Source organism: Capsaspora owczarzaki (genome assembly GCF_000151315.2).
Source record: "Capsaspora owczarzaki ATCC 30864 unplaced genomic scaffold supercont2.7, whole genome shotgun sequence".
NCBI lineage: Eukaryota > Filasterea > Ministeriida > Capsasporidae > Capsaspora > Capsaspora owczarzaki.
The window spans coordinates 572,969-591,709 of record NW_011887298.1 but is presented as its reverse complement, the minus strand read 5'-3'; the positions used below and the strand labels follow the sequence as shown (position 1 = coordinate 591,709).

General features: G+C 55.3%; 4 protein-coding genes across 4 annotated transcripts; 2 read left to right on the top strand and 2 right to left on the bottom strand.

Moving 5' to 3' along the window:
* Positions 1-24: 24 nt before the first annotated feature.
* CAOG_04677 (hypothetical protein) lies at positions 25-3,715 on the top strand. Its single transcript, XM_004347374.2, has 2 exons — positions 25-1,466; positions 1,690-3,715. Exons 1-2 carry the CDS (start codon positions 111-113, stop codon positions 3,661-3,663), a joined length of 3,330 nt encoding a protein of 1,109 aa, XP_004347424.1. The 5' UTR covers positions 25-110; the 3' UTR covers positions 3,664-3,715.
* On the bottom strand, positions 3,652-12,266 carry CAOG_04676 (phosphatidylinositol-3-phosphate/phosphatidylinos itol 5-kinase). The gene is made up of 6 exons (XM_004347373.2): positions 6,727-12,266; positions 4,780-6,564; positions 4,555-4,683; positions 4,329-4,419; positions 4,064-4,225; positions 3,652-3,963 (listed from the first exon to the last, which is right to left on the bottom strand). Exons 1-6 carry the CDS (start codon positions 12,160-12,162, stop codon positions 3,770-3,772), a joined length of 7,797 nt encoding a protein of 2,598 aa, XP_004347423.1. The 5' UTR covers positions 12,163-12,266; the 3' UTR covers positions 3,652-3,769.
* A 284-nt stretch (positions 12,267-12,550) lies between these two features.
* Positions 12,551-17,547, top strand: CAOG_04675 (hypothetical protein). The gene is made up of 10 exons (XM_004347372.2): positions 12,551-12,575; positions 13,669-13,729; positions 13,809-13,870; positions 13,974-14,522; positions 14,648-16,051; positions 16,164-16,271; positions 16,378-16,645; positions 16,776-16,896; positions 16,987-17,131; positions 17,237-17,547. Exons 2-10 carry the CDS (start codon positions 13,669-13,671, stop codon positions 17,258-17,260), a joined length of 2,742 nt encoding a protein of 913 aa, XP_004347422.1. The 5' UTR covers positions 12,551-12,575; the 3' UTR covers positions 17,261-17,547.
* CAOG_04674 (hypothetical protein) lies at positions 17,488-18,588 on the bottom strand. Its single transcript, XM_004347371.2, has 3 exons — positions 18,402-18,588; positions 18,073-18,265; positions 17,488-17,937 (listed from the first exon to the last, which is right to left on the bottom strand). The coding sequence occupies exons 1-3, from the start codon at positions 18,510-18,512 to the stop codon at positions 17,594-17,596; spliced, it is 648 nt and encodes a 215-aa protein (XP_004347421.1). The 5' UTR covers positions 18,513-18,588; the 3' UTR covers positions 17,488-17,593.
* Positions 18,589-18,741: the final 153 nt, after the last annotated feature.

Genomic DNA, 18,741 nt, shown 5'->3' with positions numbered 1-18,741 from the left:
TTTCTTTCTCAGTCCTCTAATTATTGTTTGTGTGATTTTTTTTGTTTTTCTCACCTTTTGGGCGTGGCAAACAAGCTTGTTCCCTTATTTAGCGCTGTTGTCATTCTGAGATGGCGTCGCAACCAGCTCTGAACGCTGCTGCTGCTGCTGCTGCGGCGCCCATCAACCTTGCGCCTGGGTTTGCGCACATTGGCTTCAATGCATTGCCACCAGATCAGGCCGCGCTGTACCGAGCTCGCTCGACGGTCGATGACGCCCCGAGCCGTGATGACGCGCCAAGTCTCGAAGATCATCACGATGAGCGCAGTCACCGCCGCCGAAGAAGACGCAGCCTCCGCCGTCGCCACAGGCACTGGATGCGTACCGCGGTGCGATCGCTATTCACAGCTCCGTCGATCGCGGCAGGCGTCGCGGTGGTTGTCGGCAATGTCGGCGTGCGCGTTGCGACCGTTGCCACGACGCTCGTCACCCGCGCAGGCAAACTCGCTCAAGCGGTCGCGCAGCTGGATTGGATTCGAGGTGAAAGCGATGAATCGGTCGTGCTGGCGGCGGCTGCCCAGGACGAGGCGGACGCGGCCGAGATTGCCATTCTCGAGGCAATGCTGCAACCCAGGCTGGCGCTGATCACACAGCTGTACAGGCTTGCAGAGCGGTCAGTCTGGCGGACGACCATGCACGACCGTGTCCAGTACACGGATAGAGCAGATGTGGTGCCAATCTTGCATCCCTCGAGTGTGGTGCCGCTGCCAGCTATTCTGCACCGAGCCTTCCCAGCGCTGAGATTCTATGGCAAAGCATTCGCACTCCTCGAGCTCCAAAGCGAAAAGTTTGCTGCGTCGGAGCAGCCGTTTCACTTGTCACCGGCGCTGGATGTGGATGTCGACCAGTATACGCTGCACCACTACCCGATCGAAATGGTTCGGGCGACTTTTGCACAGCCTCCTCTGATTCGTTTTGCCCATGACAGCCTGGATGCTGCCAGTGTGTCTCAAAGGGTATTGGGCGGTGAGGCTGCATCATCCGTTGCGACAGACGTGACGTGCCTGCCAGACGAGATTCTGCTGCACATTTTCCAGTTCTTGTTGCCATCCGTGGCCGACCTCCGCCGGATTGCCGCGGTTTGTCGAGCATGGAAGAGAGTTTCAGAAGACCCTTCGATTTGGCGGGTTGTTGTCCTGAACAAGTGGCCCATCTTTCGCGCTCCTTCGCTGCACGCGACCTTCGAGAGTCACGTTGCATTGTACAACAACAATGTGAAAAGCATGTGGGCCGACGGCATTCAGAAAGCTTGCCGTGCAACGGCTCACTTTGAGATTTATGCTCCCTACAATCGCGATGCACCCCGGACAGTGCAATCCCAGCTCCGACACACGCGATCGAGCGGATGGAACATCCAGCTTTGCCAGCAAGCAGCCGCCGACAACGAAAGCGTGAAAGTGGTTGTCACGCCGACGCTTTCTCCAGAGGTGAGGACTTTTTGTGGTTTTTGAAGTCAGGGTGTGCAGCAGGTTGAACTTTTTGAGTCGGAGTTTGAGTTGGATTTTTTTTTTGGTTTTTTTTTTTTTTTTTTTTTGAGTTCAAGCTTGGTGTGATATGCATCTGGGTTTGAGTCTTGCTTCTTTGTTGCCGTCCGCTCATGCAGCAACGCCGCTCCACTTAACCCCCCCCCCTCTGCTTTCATGTCCATAGGTGGCATGGATTCGTCCAATCAAACTCATCATCACGATTTCCAGGCCCGATGCTCCAAAGGTTCAGGAGTGGCGCTATGCCTCGTTCGCCAGCCCGGGACACCCATCTCGCGATTTTTGGATGGCACTACCTGTCCCTGAGCAATCGGGCTCTGGTTCAACGAGTACTTTGCCAAGGCCTGTTCAAGTGGATGTGACCCTTGTGGATGAAGGCATGGCAGAGCCCTTCACTTCTGACACCACCCTGAACTGGGCCGCGCGCTCCAGTCCAACTTATCGGTGCGCGGTTGTTACGGATGAGGACATTGAGAGGCATTGCGGGTTTGGCCTGTTTGACGCCATTATTCTGCCTTGCTACGAACTGGCCGGGGACGACACATTGTCGGCCTTGTGCTCTGTAATTGCCCATCGCCACGCAATCAGTCGCGAAGAACAAGAGTTGTGGCTTTGCTTTCCAGACTCGGGCAGCCAAGAGCTACTCTTCCATCCTCGCATGCTGCTCTCCCCGCACCACATCCAAACGTGCGTGATTCAGGACCTGGCGACGCTGTGCGGTACTCAATCCCATTCCTACGTGATGCATACAAACGTCACAGGCTTGCGCCACCACCTCATTGCACAACTCCAGACACGCTCTTTGTGGACTCCAGCATCGCCGTCCTCCGCAAACGCCCACACCTTTGATTTTGTTGTCTACTTTCGCCGCAGCCAGCCAGCCGAGGAACTGGCTCGCGCTGCCAGTGCACGCTCGACCTTTGCTCGCTTTTCGGCCGGCCTTGTGGCGGAGCGTTCCGACGGCGATGACGACGACAACTTTGAGGCGGCGATGGGCTTGTTCAATCGGGCAGAGCAGAGTCTTTCCGTGGACGCGTCCTCTCTGGTCTTTGCCCGATACTTTGATCGTGAACTGCAAAAGCTGTGGAACCTCGGAAGCATGCTCGTCTCTACCCACGGCACTCGGATTGACACGTTGAAGCAGTTTGTCCGAGAGCGAGCTGGGCTTGCAGCGGACGCAGACCTCGTCATGTACACCACGTCCAGCTCAGACCCTTCGCGAACAGAATCCGTCTTGGAAGGCGCAGTGTATCTGCGCGAGCTCGATTTAACCTCTGGCGATGTGCTCTATTTTGAGCAATCGGCCTCCGAGTTGCATCTCGCAACACCGACTCGGTTGCGTCGGCTTCCTCGACCGCCGCCTGCCAGACGCGTCGGCAAGGCCATCTTTGATTCGTCCTTGCCCTTGTTTTCCCAGCAACTCTTGGATTCACGCTCCTCCGAGTCCGACCTGTTGCCCAATCCCGCAGTTTTGAGCCTAGCTCGCGACTTTTACCTCGACACCACCTCGCACCCTGCCATTCTCGTGAAGCGGCTCCCACGCGTGAATTCTGTCAGCGAATTCTTGGCGTGCCGCGCGCGCATCGTGCAGGTGGATTTGCAGCTGCCAGAAGATCCTTTCAACGACCACCCTCTTCTCGTCTCGTTGTGTTGCGACTCGAATGTATTGCTCTATCAGTTGGTCGGAGTGGCGGCCGAGCTGCTCGCCATCTCGCCCGAGCGGATTTCCTTGTGCCACGACCGTGGACAGCCCTGCTCTTCGTTCATGTCCGTTCGCGGTGTTTCGGATTGCTCGCGTGCGGCTCCGCTGCAGCGACGATTTTGGTGCCAACGGACGCGTCAGCCGAGAAGAGTGTATTCGTCACACGATGGCGTGGCTATTTTCGTGGTGGTTGATCCAAATCACGACGCAACGACCGAGGGTCTCGGGACAAAAACAATACGCACCTGGTATGATGTCCGACGAGAGCGCAAGAGAGCTTTTGAGAGCACTCGGCGGCAACGTGCACAAGCGAGCAGCTTCTCCAACACTTTGGCAACCGATCCGTTTGGCGGGGTGTTTGCTGAACCCATGTATTCAAAGCTATCAGGTCCTACCGTTGAGGATGTGGATTTTACAGGTACTATCCTCGACACGTAGTTTGCCAATTCTACAAACCAATAGAAAATAAATCGAATTTACAATTGTGATACAACAAAGTCCATCCTACACAGCACGACGGTCCAAGCAGAGAGCTATTCTTGGGCTAGTCTTGGTACAAGCAGAAGGGTGTCCACTTTTCTGGAACGAGTTGGAAGTACTTTTCAATGGCATCGCGGAAACGATTCCTGTAAATCTCAGGAGATTGGACGGTAGGGGCCTTGCCGGAGCCACCGAGAATGCCAGTACTCTTGACCCACATTTCAAGTTTCTTGTCCCAGGTGAAGGTGCGAATGTAGTCTAAAAAGATTTCCCCGAGAGCAAGCGACAGATCAACTCGGTGAGTGCCCAAGCAAAGTGAAGCAAAAAAAACACGAGAATCACACAGCTGCAACGTTACCAATAATACCAGCCACGAGCTGGTTGTTGGTCTCGTCGACGCCTACAAGCAGCGAGTAGTCCATCACGTTCCAGTCACAGAGGAATTGGGTGTCGTTCGATATGGCACGCATCAAGACACCCTTGCTATGGGCTCGAAGCAGCAGAGGGTTGGCGTAGGTGACTGTGTGTGTGTCAGCGAAGACAGGGTGAGGGTGAGCCGGGGGGGGGGCGGCGGCGGAGTTACTCATGAAAATAACACAGAACTGCAACATGAATGAACCTACTCTCCAAAAAGTTTTCGTCCATCAACACCTCGGAATCATTGCCTGTAGCCTGGACGTAACGGCTTCGCACGGAGCCTTTCAAGTCGAACGCCTGTCAGGAAAAGAAAAGGTCAATAAATACACTCACATGACTGAATCTCAACTCGCTGCTGCTGTTGTTGCCGCTGCTGCTATTGCAGAGCCAAAGGCTACAAGCCGCATTCGTAGAAACATGAGAGGGCTGTACCTTTGTAATTTTGCGACCATAGAACAAGTTCTCCATCACCAGCAAATCCTGCTTCAGCGTGCGACCAGTTTCGTGATTCTTGTAGCCAATGCGATAAACGCCGAGAATCTTTGCCAAAAGCGTCGGGCGCTGCGTCAACACGAGTCACACGACAAAAAGTAGCAACACCCAGTTAGACCAAACAAAGGACATCGGTCGACAACTGCAAAACGTCAAAGTACAGACCTTCTGTTGCTGAGCACGCTCCAAAGCATCAAAGTAATGCGGGGCAAAGGACATGAACGACTGGGCTTCCAGCCGCGTCATCTGCTTGATCACGTAACGCTCATCGCGCGATTTTGAAAAGCTCGATCCGCTTTTGCCGCCAGTCGCTAGCCAGGACTTGCAGCGCGAGATTGACTGCACAAACTCTGCATCGCCGCCACTGACAATTTGTGTGCGCAGCTTTGAGAATTCGGCAGCAAAGAAAACTTTGCAATAAAACTTGGCAGTCATGTCCGAGAACTGGTGAATAATGTGAGGCAGCTCGGAATCGGGTGTTGCAGAATCGACGGGTGCGGAGCCAACATCGCCAGCATTCATTCCCGGGGGCGGAGCGGTCGATGACGAGCTGGTTGGAGCCTGTACTGCGACAAAGCTCGGCTCTGCCTCGCTTGGGTAAGGGGAGCTTACGTTGCTGGTGGCACCAAACACGTTGGGAGCCAAGTCCTCGACGCCTTGGGACGGGCGCGCCACGCGGACGGGTTTGCCAGAGCCGGTGGTGCCCAGCGCCAAGAACTGACGGCGCTCGGTGAGACGCTGAATGTACTCGCGAGAGCAGAGTGTAAAGGCAATCACCGAAGACGGCTCGTCCTCGTACACAATGTACGGCGAGGCCTGAGTTGGGTAGAGCAGCGCATGCTCGCTGGAAGAAAACGGCATGGCAATTCTGTCGATGGAAAGCGTTTGGTGGCTCAACAGGAACTTGAGCAGCAATCCACGACGGTCGGCAAGGGTCAAGCGGGCTCCAGAGTTGGCAGCAAACACTTGGCTCGCACTCAGCGAAGGCGGTCCGGTGCCAAAGGCTGTAGCAGGGGAAGCCGGTTGAGCACTCTCGAGCCCGGGTGAGACGCCGCTAATCGTGGAGCTCATAATGGGCAGGAGGGCGCTGCCGGGAACGAGGAGAGTCGGATCGAGCAAGCCGTCAAGCATGTTCACGGAAACATCCTCTGTGCTGCCAACTTTTGCAAGCGACGCTTCGTCGACTGCGGTTGCCGTCGCTTCGCCTGGCGCGATTGCAGCTGCTGAAGTGGAAGGAAGCAGTGGCGGTTTGCTGTTGAAACCAAGCGCTGGAGCTGCCAACAAGGGCCGGGGATGATGCAGCTGCCCGTCCCGGGCCTTTGACCCGGCGACGTGCTTATCCTTGGAGTCGATCGCAACAGAGGCTGCTTCAAACAGCGCATGCTCAATCCCAGTAGATTTCCAATTGACACCCGCGCGTCTTGAGGAAGCAACCTCCGCCCCTTCATCCTGCGGCTCGCGATCGTCTGTCTCGTCAAAGGTATCACTCTCGAGAATGGCATCCAGGTCAACGTTGGAATCCTGCTGATCCTTTGGCGGTACCGAGTTTGGAGTTGCCAGCACCAGCGAAGCAGAACCAGCCGCCGCGCCCGACATGGTCAGCCCGAACGCGTTGGAAGGAGTCGATGCCAGCCCAAGCGTCGATGGATAGGCGACGACGGCCAGACTACCCACTCCGAGGGTTGGAGCCGTGTGACCCGGAGTGGCAGGAACAACGCTTGAACCCGCAGAGTTGTTGCTGCCGAGTGCCTTCTTGTGCTTCTCGCTCGAGTACTTGTGCAGAATTTCTTGAATGGAAGCGTTCTTGCTTGCAGTCAACGCACACAAGCTGGTTTTGCCGGCATTCACAAGGCGAGTAGCCGTGATAACGTCTGCAAGGCTTGGCGTCCCCAGCGTGGTCAGCTCGCGAACTTGGTCACGCGCGACTGTCATGCTTTGTCTGAAAGCCTCCTGTTGTGACCAAAAGTAAGGTCGATTGGCCAAGAGGGGGTCGGGGAAGGAAGAGGAATGGAGAGGTGTGAGACGACATGGCAGAAATTCAACGCCCCCCCCCCCAAAGCTACTGACAAGAGCACAAACAACCAGAAATTCATGTGTTTCGTGAGTCTTTACCAGCTCAACATCGCAGCGAGTACGAAGCGCATCCACCTCAGCTCGACAGTCTTCCATGAGGGCTGGCTCAATCGTTTCGTAGTTGAAATGGCGCAGTCGGTCTTGGATGACGGCAAAGATCTTGTCGCACTCGACGTCGACAATGGTGAGCTCGTTCTGCCAATCAAGCTCAAAGTGCGCTGGGATGGAGATGGACCCTGGAGGCAAGGAGACTTCCGGCATTTGCAAGGTTTGGAGATCAAAGTACACCACCAGATGCTTAAAGCCAAAGTAGCGGACGTGGTCCCGGTGGAGCGAGTGCGTGCAAGTCACACCTGGGTTGCCACTGTCGGCTGCAGCGGCGGCGGGACCCATCGAACCCACATTGAAGGCAGAGTCGTGATGGGGTTTGACGCGATACTTGTGCGCGTAAAAGAGAAGCTCGAGAAACTTGCCAAATGACAGGCGCCACGACTCTTTCGACAGGGGCACAACTGGAGCGCCCAGGCGGCGGCATTGCTTGCACCAGCTCCAGGTGAAAATGCCTTCGCGTGACCCGCAGTGATTCAAGAGCTGCTGGATTTGCGACTGCAGGTCTGACGCAATCAGGTTGAAGGCGAGCATCGAGACGGTCAGCTTGCTCGAGTCGTGAGCATACGACCGAATGTGGTTGACCATGGGAGATGTGCACTCGGGGCTTTCACACTTGTAAGCCGATTGGTTGGGTCGGCTGGGGCGGAAGCAGTGGTCTTGCAAAAACTGGCCGAGAGTGAGGTCGTTTTCGCCATAAAACTTGATCGAAACGACATCGGGAGCACGGCACAGCGAGCTGGACGACAGACAATAGTTCCAGTAGAGAACACGGATTTCCTGGTGGTTGTACGGCGACAGGCAGTCGTAGCGCTGTTGGCGCCGGAAAATCGAGTCGTACTGCTGTTGCTGGTGCAGAATCTGTCGCTGTCCGTCAGAAAGTGCGGGCGAGTTGGTCGGAAGGTTTTTCATGACTCCAACACGCATCTTGCGTTTGCCCTTGCGGACAGCCTTGATGATTTCGCGGTTGGGCTGCAGTGCGGTGCGCAGCGCCTGAAGCGACGGAGGTGCGGGCAGCGGCGGGAAGATGATGGCGGACGCGGCAGGCGTGTTGGCAAACGTCTCAAAGAACCGCGACCAAAACGGATTGACGTGAATGAAATGACGAAGCTCGCTGGCCAAGCCGGCTGGAGTGAAAATGAACGGAAGCGGCGGGTGGACGCCTGCCGACCCGCTCAAGATGGTTTGGGCAAACATGTCCAACAGCTCCCGTGGAAGAGTAATGGAGCCCGCGAGTTGCGAGATGCTGCTTTGTCGAGCCCGTTGCTGTGCGAATGGTGCCAGCAACGAAGAGGCGGCCAGCGGCTTGACTTCGTCACTTTCCCCGACGACCGCAGGAAGCTCGTTGAAGGACTGGGTCTGGGACTGGTCAACCTCAGGTGTGCGGTTGCCACTGGACTGCAAAGCTGGCGAGCCAATGTTGTACACATTCAATGGGGCGGACAAAGAGAGCAGTTCGTTGGTCGATCCTGCACTCAGTACAGAAATGGCGTCGTCCATCGAGGTGCCAGCACTGCTGGCGGTCGCGATCGAAGAAGGCAAGGAGAGCGATGCCGACGCGAACGAGTTTTGCTTTTTGGTGTGGAGAGAGACGGTGGCGCATTCATCGAGAAGAAACTCGGTTTCAAGGTTCAAGTTGCACGTGAGGAACAGCATCAGGTTGAGGATGCGCTTGATTTTGCTCAGAATAGCAATGGAGGCGCCGCGCAAAATCAGCGTGCAGCCCAAACGCGTGGACGTTCCCTCGAAAAACATGAGCGTCTTTGGCGAAGCATCAAGATCGCCGTGGTCTTCAAACTTTGTTAGGTAGAAGCGCGCGCAGGTGCCGAGCTTTGGGTCAAAGTTGAGTTTGTCCACCGAGCTGAGGACCTCGGCATTCGTGCACCGGGCAATCAGCGACATGACATGCGGCTTGATGTTGAGTGCAAAGGCAATTTCAGCATCCAGCAGCATTTCCTGGGCGATGCGCGAGATGCTCTTCTCGACCAGGACCAGGTCTGGCTTGAGAGCGATAATTTTGGCGACGAGGATTTTGAGGTAGTCGCGCTCTTGAAGGAGCAGCGGATCGAACGAGACAAATTGGTTTGCTACGCGCTGATACTCTAGCGCAAAGCCGAGCATCAAAATACGCGGATTGGCGATCGACGTGCGCATGCGCTTGTGGGCAACGGTCTTGGTGCACACCCAACCTGGAATGTACGAGCTCATGTGCTGAGAGCCGCCAGAGACCTTTTTGATTTTGACATAGTACGTCACGTCCATGCGATCTCCGTGGCGAACATCCGGCTTGATGGTTTCACAAGCGCAGTGCACCAGCGGCATGATAACATCACTCCATGACATGTCAACGCCGGCCGAATCCAGCAGTTGGCGCAGCAGCTTTGTCAGGTGCTGCTGGCCTTCCGTGCGCAGCTTCTTTTGAGCGCCGCGCTCGACCACAATCCGCACCGGGGCCGAGCGAGCGCCCTGTCGAGACGAAGCGGAGGCATTGGCCAAGGCGGAGGCCGCTGCTGCAAATGAGTCTCGGATAAATTCTTCGTATGCCTCGTTCGAGTTGAACTGGAAGGTATCACGAATGACGGGGCGAAGCTCTGCAATTTTGTTGCTGCGAGTTTGCGGGGAGGCAAACTGGGTGGGCCCAGTCGACAAAGATGACGCCGCCGCCGTTGCAAGCGGCACTGGTGCCAGTGTAACCGGAACAGCAGATTGCGAGAAGGATCGCGACGTTGTGTTGGGCGACACATCGCCCGTAGTGGTGCCCGAAGTTTTGTCTGGAGACAACGGAGGAGTGTGGGTTCCAGAATAGTCTCCGCGAGACAAGCGATCGAGCAAAGGCGTGGCGGATTCAGCTCGTTCAGGCTGTGCTTCGACAGGGGACTCTGAGGGTTTGGAAGGCGTGTTTGGTGCGTCGTGCAGACCCCGCGAGATTTGCTGGAACCAAGACGGACCCGCATCCTCGTCACTCGCATAGCCTTGGTCGGGAGAGGTGACTTTTCGACGAGACGAGTTGCTGCGCGTCCGCGTTGACCCTGCAGCAGATGTGGCCGAGAAGAAGGTAACGAGTGCGGGTGAGCCCTCATAGTCGCCCGAGCCCGAGCCCGAGCGCTTGCCCAGCTGCTCGTTGGAGGACGCTCGGCGCATCAGGTTTGATCCAGCGGCAGTGCTATCGCCAGTGGACGTGCTGGGGCGGCGCTTTTTGCTGAACGAGGGCGCCTTCATGATGGACAAGGACGCACGGGCATCCGACTTGCCAATGTCGGTCTCCTCATCGCTGCTATCGTCGCCGCTGGGATTACTCGAGCCGTCGTCAGAGTCTGAGAGGGGCGTCGCAGTGTGGCGATTTTGGGCGAGGTACGTGGCAGTGTTGCTGCTGCGCTGCTTGTCAACCGCTTCGCCGCGCACTTCCTGGTGGATGCGAGGGGCAATTCGAAAGAGCTGGTACTCGTCGCGAAAGACTGGGTCTTCCGAAATGACGGCATTCTCAATACCTTGTGCGTCAATCATGGCCTGGCACAGATGGGTGGCCTCACTTCGATTGGTTGCATGGCCGTTCGACACCAGCCAATCAACAAGTTCACTCGCGACAAACGTGTCGGGATAGTTGCGCAGCCGATGCCGATGGTCCCGGATGTCAAGCGACGATTCCTTTGCCGCAATCGACAAGAGGATGGTCATTACGATGTTGTACTTGCCGTGCTCGGGCACGCGAGCGGACGTGGTCTTGGGCTGTGAGAATAGACGGGTGGGCGGGCGCGACTTTGACCCCAGTGCGGAAGCGGAGGACTGTGCCAGGGGGTTTGGCGACGACGAATCGAGAGAGGGCGCAATGTGCGGTCCGGAGCCAGCGCTGCCCGCATTGGCCAGGCTAGAGTTGCTGGCGGAGGGATAGAGCCCACGAGGTGCGCCAGAAGGCATCGGCGAAGCACCACTCGTCGAAGGGATGAGTGAAGGTTCGGGCGTGCTCAAGTGTCTGTGCGGCGGGTCGGCGTGGGTCGGCAGCGTTGAGCTGGAAGAGGAAGGCTCGTCGCCTGCTGCCAACAGACCAGCTCCAACGTTGACATGCTGCGTGTAGCTTTCTACGACACCGTAGCAATAGTTGCACGTCCGCAGATCGCCCCGCGCGCCAAACCGAGCGCCCGAGATGGTTTTCGAGCAGCACTTCCAACAAAAGATTTGGCCACAGATGCGGCAATGATGGCGACGTCGGAAGGCGGTGAACTGGCCGCTGCAGTCGTAGCATTGCTTGCAGTTGACGTCGGGCATCCAGTACTTTTTCCGATACTCGCTGTCGCCAAAATGTCGGATTTGCTTGAGCACCACAGCAAGGGTGCGCGTTGGTGGCTCGGTCGTGTTCTCTGGCATGTTGGAGCTGCCGCCGAACGACTCGGCTCGGTCGATGCTGTGGTGGCTCCCTTGCAGCGATTGAGTTGAGCCGGCGCGACTCGACGAAAAGGACGCGGACGCGGACACGCTCCCAGCGGTAGAGCGCGATCTGCCGCCGCCGGACTGTGACTGGTCTTGGGCGGTGCTGGTACCAGACGAGACCATGGGCTTGGATGTATCGAACGCCCCGCCGGCCGCCGCCCCGCCTTGTTGTGACAGGGAGGGAATGGTAGATTGGTAATCATCGTCCTCGTTGTCAGCGGGCTCGTCGGGGGTGTCGATATCCGCGCCTCCGTCGCTCTCCTCGTCAATCAGGCCCGCCGCATTGCCAGCTTCCATGGACAAGGCGACCGAGAGGCGACGGTTGGCGAGCAACTGGTCGACCTGGAGCGCGGTCGCGGGCTTGACAAGTCCGCTCTGGCTCGGGCGTCTGCGCAACGCGGATGCAGTCGACGCCGTACTTGCACTTCGAGACAGACCAGTACTTGTGCCACCAGAAGCCATGCTCGTGGCGCCTTGGGGTGTTAGACCTGGCTCTGAAGTAGTACTAGTTGTTGTCGTTGAAGGATGAGAGGACGCCGACGACGACGACGACGCGCCATCCGGCTCGGATGCGTTGTTACTGGATGTGACGACCGAGCCAGAACTCGTCGACGATGCCAACGTCGAAGAAGCAGCAGAAGCAGGCGCCGTGACGCCCTGGAGGGACGAGGACAGCAGATTGGACGACGACCCAGCAGCAGCGCCGCTTCGTGTGTACCCCAGCGAGACCGAAGATGACGACAAGGCGGAGGATGACGATGATGCGTCAAGGATGCTCACCGATGACGAGAGCGATCCGTTCGGCGGCACGGATTGGTGCGACGGGGACAGTGCAGCGAACGAGGTCAGTTGGTCTCGTTGCTGCTGCTGCTGCTTGGCCCGCTGTTGCTGCTGCTGCTGCTGCCGTAGCGCTGCTGGGTTTGTGACAGCGTGGTGGGACATTTTGTTGTGTGTGTGTATTCGTGTCGGAAGAGCGAGAGAGAGAGATTGTGAGAGAGAGAGAGAGACAGCGGAGTCGACGAAAGCTGCTCGAGGTTGAGGGTTTTTGAGGACTGAGTGCTGGTTGAGTTTTGAAATTGGATTGTTGCATGCATTCGAGATTGGAGGTTGATCTAACAAGGGGGGCAAAGGGGGCAAAGGGGGTGAGGTGTTGAAGCAGATCTGCAAACAAGAGCGAGAGAGTGAGTGTCGGTCTCTTCTTTCTTTCTTTCTCTCGTTCTCTTATTAATTTCAATATCTGATTTTGTTTTTTTTTTCTGTCATTTTCTTTGTTTGAGTGCAGATTTCTGAGATTCATGTTGTTGTTGTTTTCTTTTTTTCCAGTCTTCGTTTCACTTTTTTTTCTTTTTTTTTCGGTAATTTTTTTTTTTTTTCAAATCTGAAACAAGTTGTATTTTTTTCTTTTCTTTTCTTTCTTTTTTTCCTTTTTCCTTTTGGATTGGTTTCAACACAGCGTGCAGCAGCAGCAGCAGCAGCAGTGAATTACAAACTCATCCAACGCTGAGTTGATCTTGATATTGCTTCAGCCAGCGTTTTGCTCTCTCTGCTGCTGCTGCTGCTGCTCCTGCAATTTTTGATATTTCGTTTGCTTTTTTTTTTTTTTTTTTTTTGAGTATTTCATCATATTGGCGCACATGGAAAACTGTGCCTTTTTGTTTCGCATTTTTGACAATGGATTTTTGCTATGAACTCTGCATTTAACAAAAAACAAAAAAAAAAAAAAGACGAGGAGGACTTTCTTGGGGGGTGCTTTTTGGCCGTGTCGGTGCAGCCTGTGCTCGCCGTCTGCCGCCACCGCACCCACCCTGGCGCCTTCGTCATTCAATTGCCTGTGCTCCTGCGCTTGGCTCGTGCCCAGCCGGCGTGTGGTCGACGCACTGCAGCGAAACGTATTCCAAACGCGTCGTTTTTCTTTTTTTTTTTCTTTTTTTTTCATAGATCGCTTTTTTTTTTTTTTTTTTTTTTTTGAGAACGGTTTCGCTTTGTCTCGATTGCTTTTGAGCGCCCTTTCTTTTCTTTATCGCGCTGCGAACGCCACTTCCGCGTCACTTCATTGGCGAGTGAATGTGTAGAACTGTCTGTGCTGCTTCCTCTCGTGTGATCTGCGACGGAAAGCGAGTCCCTGCCCCTGCAACAAACAGCGGCTTGGCAGCTTTTTTTCGCGCGTTTCACAAACCGTTTTACGTTTCTCTTTTTTTTTTTTTTTTTTTTTCTTCTCTGCTGCTGCGCTCTGTGCTCCGCGGTGGGGGGGGGGAGGTCGACCATCTTGCTGGTTGAACACCGTGCTCCAGTTCTCGCGGGGAGGAGCGGGCTCTCCAATAAGGCTGTGGACGAACGATGAGGAGACTGAAGCACCACGCGCGATGTCTTCGCTCACCTCCCGCATACCCGACCATCACTCACTTTGACACTCTCGTCTATTTGCGCGCGTGTGTATGTGTGTTGCAGATGGATCAAAATTTCGCTGCGAGCGTCGAACAGGCGCTTGCCGGTCTCTTCAATGCAGGCAGTAAGTTTTTTTTGCTATCGTTCCACAGCTGTTGCTTTTCTGCCCGTCCTCCTCACCTTTTGGGGGGCCCTCTTTGTAGTCAATCCCGAGCAGACCCAGCAGTACATGAACATGCTCTCCGAATGCCGTGAGCACTCTGAGGTGGGTTCCTGAGCGTGGTTTGCACCAACACATGCGTTTTTTTGTTTCGTTTGTTTTTGCTCACTTTTGTGTTTTTCAATTTTTTTCTTTTGAATGCTCGCAGGTCCACTTCATTGTCATTCTTGCAAACTTGCTCGCCGATGCCACCAAGTCAGAGATGCTGCGCTACCAAGCTGGCATGCAGCTCAAGAACTGCCTGAGCAGCAAGGATCCCGAGGTGCTGCAGGAGCTCTACGACCGATGGATCACGTACGACGAAAGCGTCCGCATGCAAGTCAAAAACCAGGTCTCGTCCACCTTGAGCGTTCCGACGGTCTCCAAGGCCGCCGCGCAGTGCATCAGTGCCATCCTTGTGGCCGAGTCGTCGCCCACCATGCCAATGCAAGCCGATTTTGTTAACTACCTGAGCGAGACTTCCCGCTCTGGTGCCGACCTTAACTCGCGCCTGACGTGCTTGGAAGCGCTCGGCTATCTCTGCGAAGAGCTGTACGATGCAGAGCGCCAAGACTGCATTTCCGAGGCCTCGGTGAACGACATTCTGTCTGCGCTGCATGCCAACGTTGTCGACCCCCCGAGCATTCTTGCTCGTCGCAACGCCATTCGTGCGCTCGGCTTTGTCATTATGTGCATGGGCAAGAACATGCAGGATAAGGTGAGGGTTTTTTTGCAGGGTTGAAACGCGACGAGGTGTTGCTTGTTTGGATGCTTTGTTTGTGTTGTCTCACCGACTCCCCCCGCAACTCGCAATTCGACTTGCTTGCTGAACAATGGACGCAGACCGAATGCGACCAGATTGTCGGCATTATTGTGCAGTGCGCCGAGCTCGCAGACCCCGCTGAATCCGAGGCTCGCATCTATGGTCTTGAGGCCCTGAGCAAGTGGGTGAACGAGTACTACGAACTGTCGACTCCGTACATGGATAACTTCTTCCACGTCACGCTGACGGCCATGACCTCGCCCGATGTCGAGGACGGCGTCGTTCAGCAGGGTATCGAGTTTTGGGCTGGCGTGTGCGAGAACGAGAGCTCCATCAAACAGCACAACGAAGACTGCGTCGCCTCGGGCATGCCGCAGAACTGCAGCCAGTTCAACGGCTATGCCGTCGGCGCCGTGCCGCGCATCTTCCCCGTTGTTCTCAACCTCCTGATGCGTCTTGACGACGAGGAGCAGGACCTCAGCGCGGACGATGACTACAACATCCACTCCGCCGCCTCTGTCTGCGTCGAAGCCTTCGCCAGCGCCGCCCCGGACGCAGTTCTTGACCCCACCTTCACATTTGTCAATGACAACATGCGCTCCCCGCTTTGGCAAGGCCGCAATGCTGCGCTGCTCGCGTTCGGCTCCATTCTGGAAGGCCCGAAAAGCATGGAGAGCCTCTGCTTCCAAATCATTCCCGAGCTTGCGTACGCCGTCTCCTCGCAGGAGCCGACGCTCGCTGTTCGCGATACTGCTGCCTGGACCATCGGGCGCGTTGCGGAGCTGTACGGCGCCTCGTTGCTTGGCCACGAACAGTTCAATGAGATTCTGCAACACCTGTTCCAGTGCCTGTCGCTGCACCCCGTGCTCGCCAACCACGCCTGCTACGCCTTCCATACCATCAACGAAGCCGCCTACGCACAAGCCGATGTCGTCGACGAAGCCGACCCTCCCACCTACGCGCTTTCGCCGTTCTTTGCCGACCTTGTGAACCAGCTCCTCGTGGTGTCCAACGCACGCGAGCACGCCGGTCAGGACGTGTCCGGCGACGCATACAGCAAGCTTGAAGCGTCTGCTTTCGAGTGTCTCTCAGAAGTGGTGCAGGAATCGCCCCAAGACTGCTTGCCGGCGGTCCGCGACCTCGGCGTTCAGCTGTACCATCAGCTGACTGGCCAGTTGCAATCTGCCGCCTCCATTGTCAACGTGGACGACTCGATTCGCTTCTCCGAGCGTGTGACGTACTTGGCTCAAACCATCACCTATGTCCTCAACCGTCTCGACCCCGCATCACTAGGCGATCTGGGCACCAATGTGTACAATCTTGCCATCAACATGGTCCACCAGAACGTTCTGAACACTCGCGAAGATGCGCTTTACCTGCTTATTGCCCTCATCCAGGCCTACCAAAGCGATCTTCCCCGCCAAGTCGTGCCGCAGCTCAACGAAGTTATGAACCTTTGCTTTGCAGATTTGAGCGATCACGAGGTGAGTCGAGGACTTTTTTTTGTTGCTTTTTGTGCAGGGTGTGTTTACGATTTTGTTGGTTTCTTACCTTGGTTGTTGGTGGGATTTTTTTTTTTTTTTAATGCGTTCGCAGATGGTCAAGCTCGCTCTCAGCATGTTTGGCGATCTTTGCCGCTCCATCGCTACCGACGTGGCGCCGTTTGCTAACGACTGGATTGCCATGATCCAGCAGCTCCTTGCCGTATGTGATGATTCTTTTTTTTGTCAAGTCGTTTGCTGGCGTGTTGCTTGGGTGCTGACGTTGCTGTTGGTTTGGTGGGTCTCCCTTCTTGGTGTTTCTGCCGTAGTCGGAGCAAGTGCACTTCTCAGTCAAGCCGCAATTGTTCTGCACTCTGGGCGACATTGCCATCGCGCTTGGCCCGAACTTTGCCCCCTTCTTGCCGAGCACCTTCCAAATCCTGATCGAGGCTTTCGGAATTACGCAGACCAGCTTGGCCTCTGTGCCCGACGCCGAGTACGCAACCGTGCAGCCCCTGCAAGAGATGCTTGAAGGCATCATTGAAAGCCTGGTTGGCATTATTCAAGGCTTCAAGGGCATCAAGAAGGTTGCCGACCGTAAGTCCTGGAAAATTGACTTGTGATGCTGTGTTCGTTGTTTTGGTGGCGGAGGGTGCTGTTCACGTCGCTGGTCTGTTTCTGACTCTCTCTCTCTATTCTGGCCTGTGCTTTGGAACACAAAAACTAGCGAGCATTCACCAGCTTATCCCTTACGGCGAGTTCATCTTGAAAGTCGTCCAGGACGTCTCCAAGCTTCGTGAGGTGTCTCGCACTGATGGAATGGTCAAGGGCATTGTTGGCATGATCGGGTGAGTCACGTTGCTGCTGTCGAGGTTGGCGGGATTTTCGTGTATTGACTTGTCGTTGTGGTTTTTTCCGTGTGCCTTTGCTCCTTCCAGTGATTTGTGCCACGGCTTCTCGGCTAGCACCGGAATCGATGCTGCCGCATTCTTCCGTGCCGACCCGCCGACCATGCGCATGATCGAATACGGTGAACGTTCCGCAAACACCGATACCCAGCGACTTTCCAAGTGGGCTCGCAAGGTAAAACTATGTGTTTGGTATTTGTGGTGGTGGGGGATTGTGTGGTGTACTTTTTGCAATGATGACTGATTTTTTTTTTTCGGTCTTGTTTTTGCTTGTTTGCAGTGCGTCCTTCGCCCAACCCGTTAAACGCCCGTGCCTGTTGATTTCTAGTCCTCTGATGCTTTGTTGTCGTTGTGACCAAGGCGTTCTGCCCTCCAAAAGAGAACCGAGAGGAGATTGAAAAGAGCGAGAGAAATGAGAGAGAGAGAGAGAGAGAGAGAAACAGCGATCGAAAAGAAAACCCCCAAACCACACCCAACCACTAACACTTACCCCCCTTAACCCACCCTCACCCCACTACCAAGTTTTGTTCCCGTTGATGTGTCGCCTTCCTTGCGTTGCTCCATCAATTACATGCTATATTCAACCAACAAACTTGTGCAAAACGCATTAGAACGAGGTGCGGTGCATTGTCAGTTTCTACAGGTACAAGATGGTGTCGCCAATCAAGCCGCCGATGCGAGTGCCAAGGTCTGGCTTGATGAGCGTGCCGATGGCCGAGCCGAGCGCGCCGAGGGCGACAGAGCCAATCAGGCGCACCAGGTTCTTGTCGGTCTTGTTGATGAACTTCTCCTTGGCGTTCTGGTCGTCGCCGTTCTCCTTGAGCGAGCGATAGTACGTGTACAGATCAATGACCTCCTCGACCACAAACAGCGCGAGGTGTGTGAGGAGGTGCGCCGCCAGACCAGCACGGGCAACCTTGAGCGAGCCGATGAGCTTGGAGTCGTACCGTGCGACCTTGCGGACAGCCGAAGCGGGCAATGCTGTAGGTGTCATCGAGAATGAAGATTGTCGATCAGCAGCGGGGGGATTGAGTTTTTTTTTTTCTTTCTCAATGCAACGATTGATGGATGAGAGTGACCATCGAGCTTCCCCCAACAACAAGAAGTCAGACTTACACTTCATGAAGTGCGACGCCGTCTGCAGAGTGCACACGTTGAGCACCAGACGCTGCAAGCATGTCTTGGTCGAGATGACGCAGAGTTCGCGGAGGACGGTGCGCGCCCAGATCGACGGGATGGCGCGAGGATTGACCTTGGGCGAGTTGTCCGGGTTGCGTTGCAGCGCCAATGGGGCGACGGCGAGCGTAGCCTAGTGTTGGTTGTTGTTGTTGTCATGCAAATCCAAGTGAACGTTTCATCGATCAAAGTCAAGTGAGATGAGGAGAGGGGGGGGGAGCAAAGGCCTTTTCAATGTATGCTGCGTGACGGAATGACGTGCTGCTTACCTTGATCGACGAGATCATGAGCGTCGTGCGGTGGAAGACGAACGACGGCACACGGTACTCCTCAAAGTGGTACTTGTTGTTCGGATTGAGCTGAATCAGCAGAGACGCCATTTTGCTTGAGGAAGAAGATTGAAGGGGAAAAAAAAAAAAAAAAAAAAAACGATGCAATGTAAAAAATGACTAGAGCGCGCGGTTCAGAAGAACTGCCGAGAAAGGCAGCAGAGGCAAGATGCAGACGACGCGGGAGAGAATAGGAATAAGCGAGTGGCGGGGGTGGGGATGGAAGCGGAACTACAGTAGCTTTTTGTTTGCCCTTGTTTTCGATCTCAGTCTTCTTTGG

Bases quoted from the DNA above. Each gene is read 5' to 3' on its own strand.
- CAOG_04677 (XM_004347374.2), top strand. From the start codon at position 111: ATGGCGTCGCAACCAGCTCTGAACGCTGCTGCTGCTGCTGCTGCGGCG. The intron at 1,467-1,689 runs GTGAGGACTTTT...TCATGTCCATAG, and splicing joins CGCCGACGCTTTCTCCAGAG to GTGGCATGGATTCGTCCAAT.
- CAOG_04676 (XM_004347373.2), bottom strand. From the start codon at position 12,162: ATGTCCCACCACGCTGTCACAAACCCAGCAGCGCTACGGCAGCAGCAG. The intron at 4,684-4,779 runs GTCTGTACTTTG...GTGTTGACGCAG, and splicing joins AGCGTGCTCAGCAACAGAAG to CGCCCGACGCTTTTGGCAAA. The intron at 3,964-4,063 runs GTAACGTTGCAG...AAATCTTTTTAG, and splicing joins GCTCGTGGCTGGTATTATTG to ACTACATTCGCACCTTCACC.
- CAOG_04675 (XM_004347372.2), top strand. From the start codon at position 13,669: ATGGATCAAAATTTCGCTGCGAGCGTCGAACAGGCGCTTGCCGGTCTC. The intron at 16,052-16,163 runs GTGAGTCGAGGA...ATGCGTTCGCAG, and splicing joins CAGATTTGAGCGATCACGAG to ATGGTCAAGCTCGCTCTCAG. The intron at 17,132-17,236 runs GTAAAACTATGT...GCTTGTTTGCAG, and splicing joins TTTCCAAGTGGGCTCGCAAG to TGCGTCCTTCGCCCAACCCG.
- CAOG_04674 (XM_004347371.2), bottom strand. From the start codon at position 18,512: ATGGCGTCTCTGCTGATTCAGCTCAATCCGAACAACAAGTACCACTTT. The intron at 18,266-18,401 runs GTAAGCAGCACG...AACCAACACTAG, and splicing joins TCATGATCTCGTCGATCAAG to GCTACGCTCGCCGTCGCCCC. The intron at 17,938-18,072 runs GTAAGTCTGACT...TGACACCTACAG, and splicing joins GGCGTCGCACTTCATGAAGT to CATTGCCCGCTTCGGCTGTC.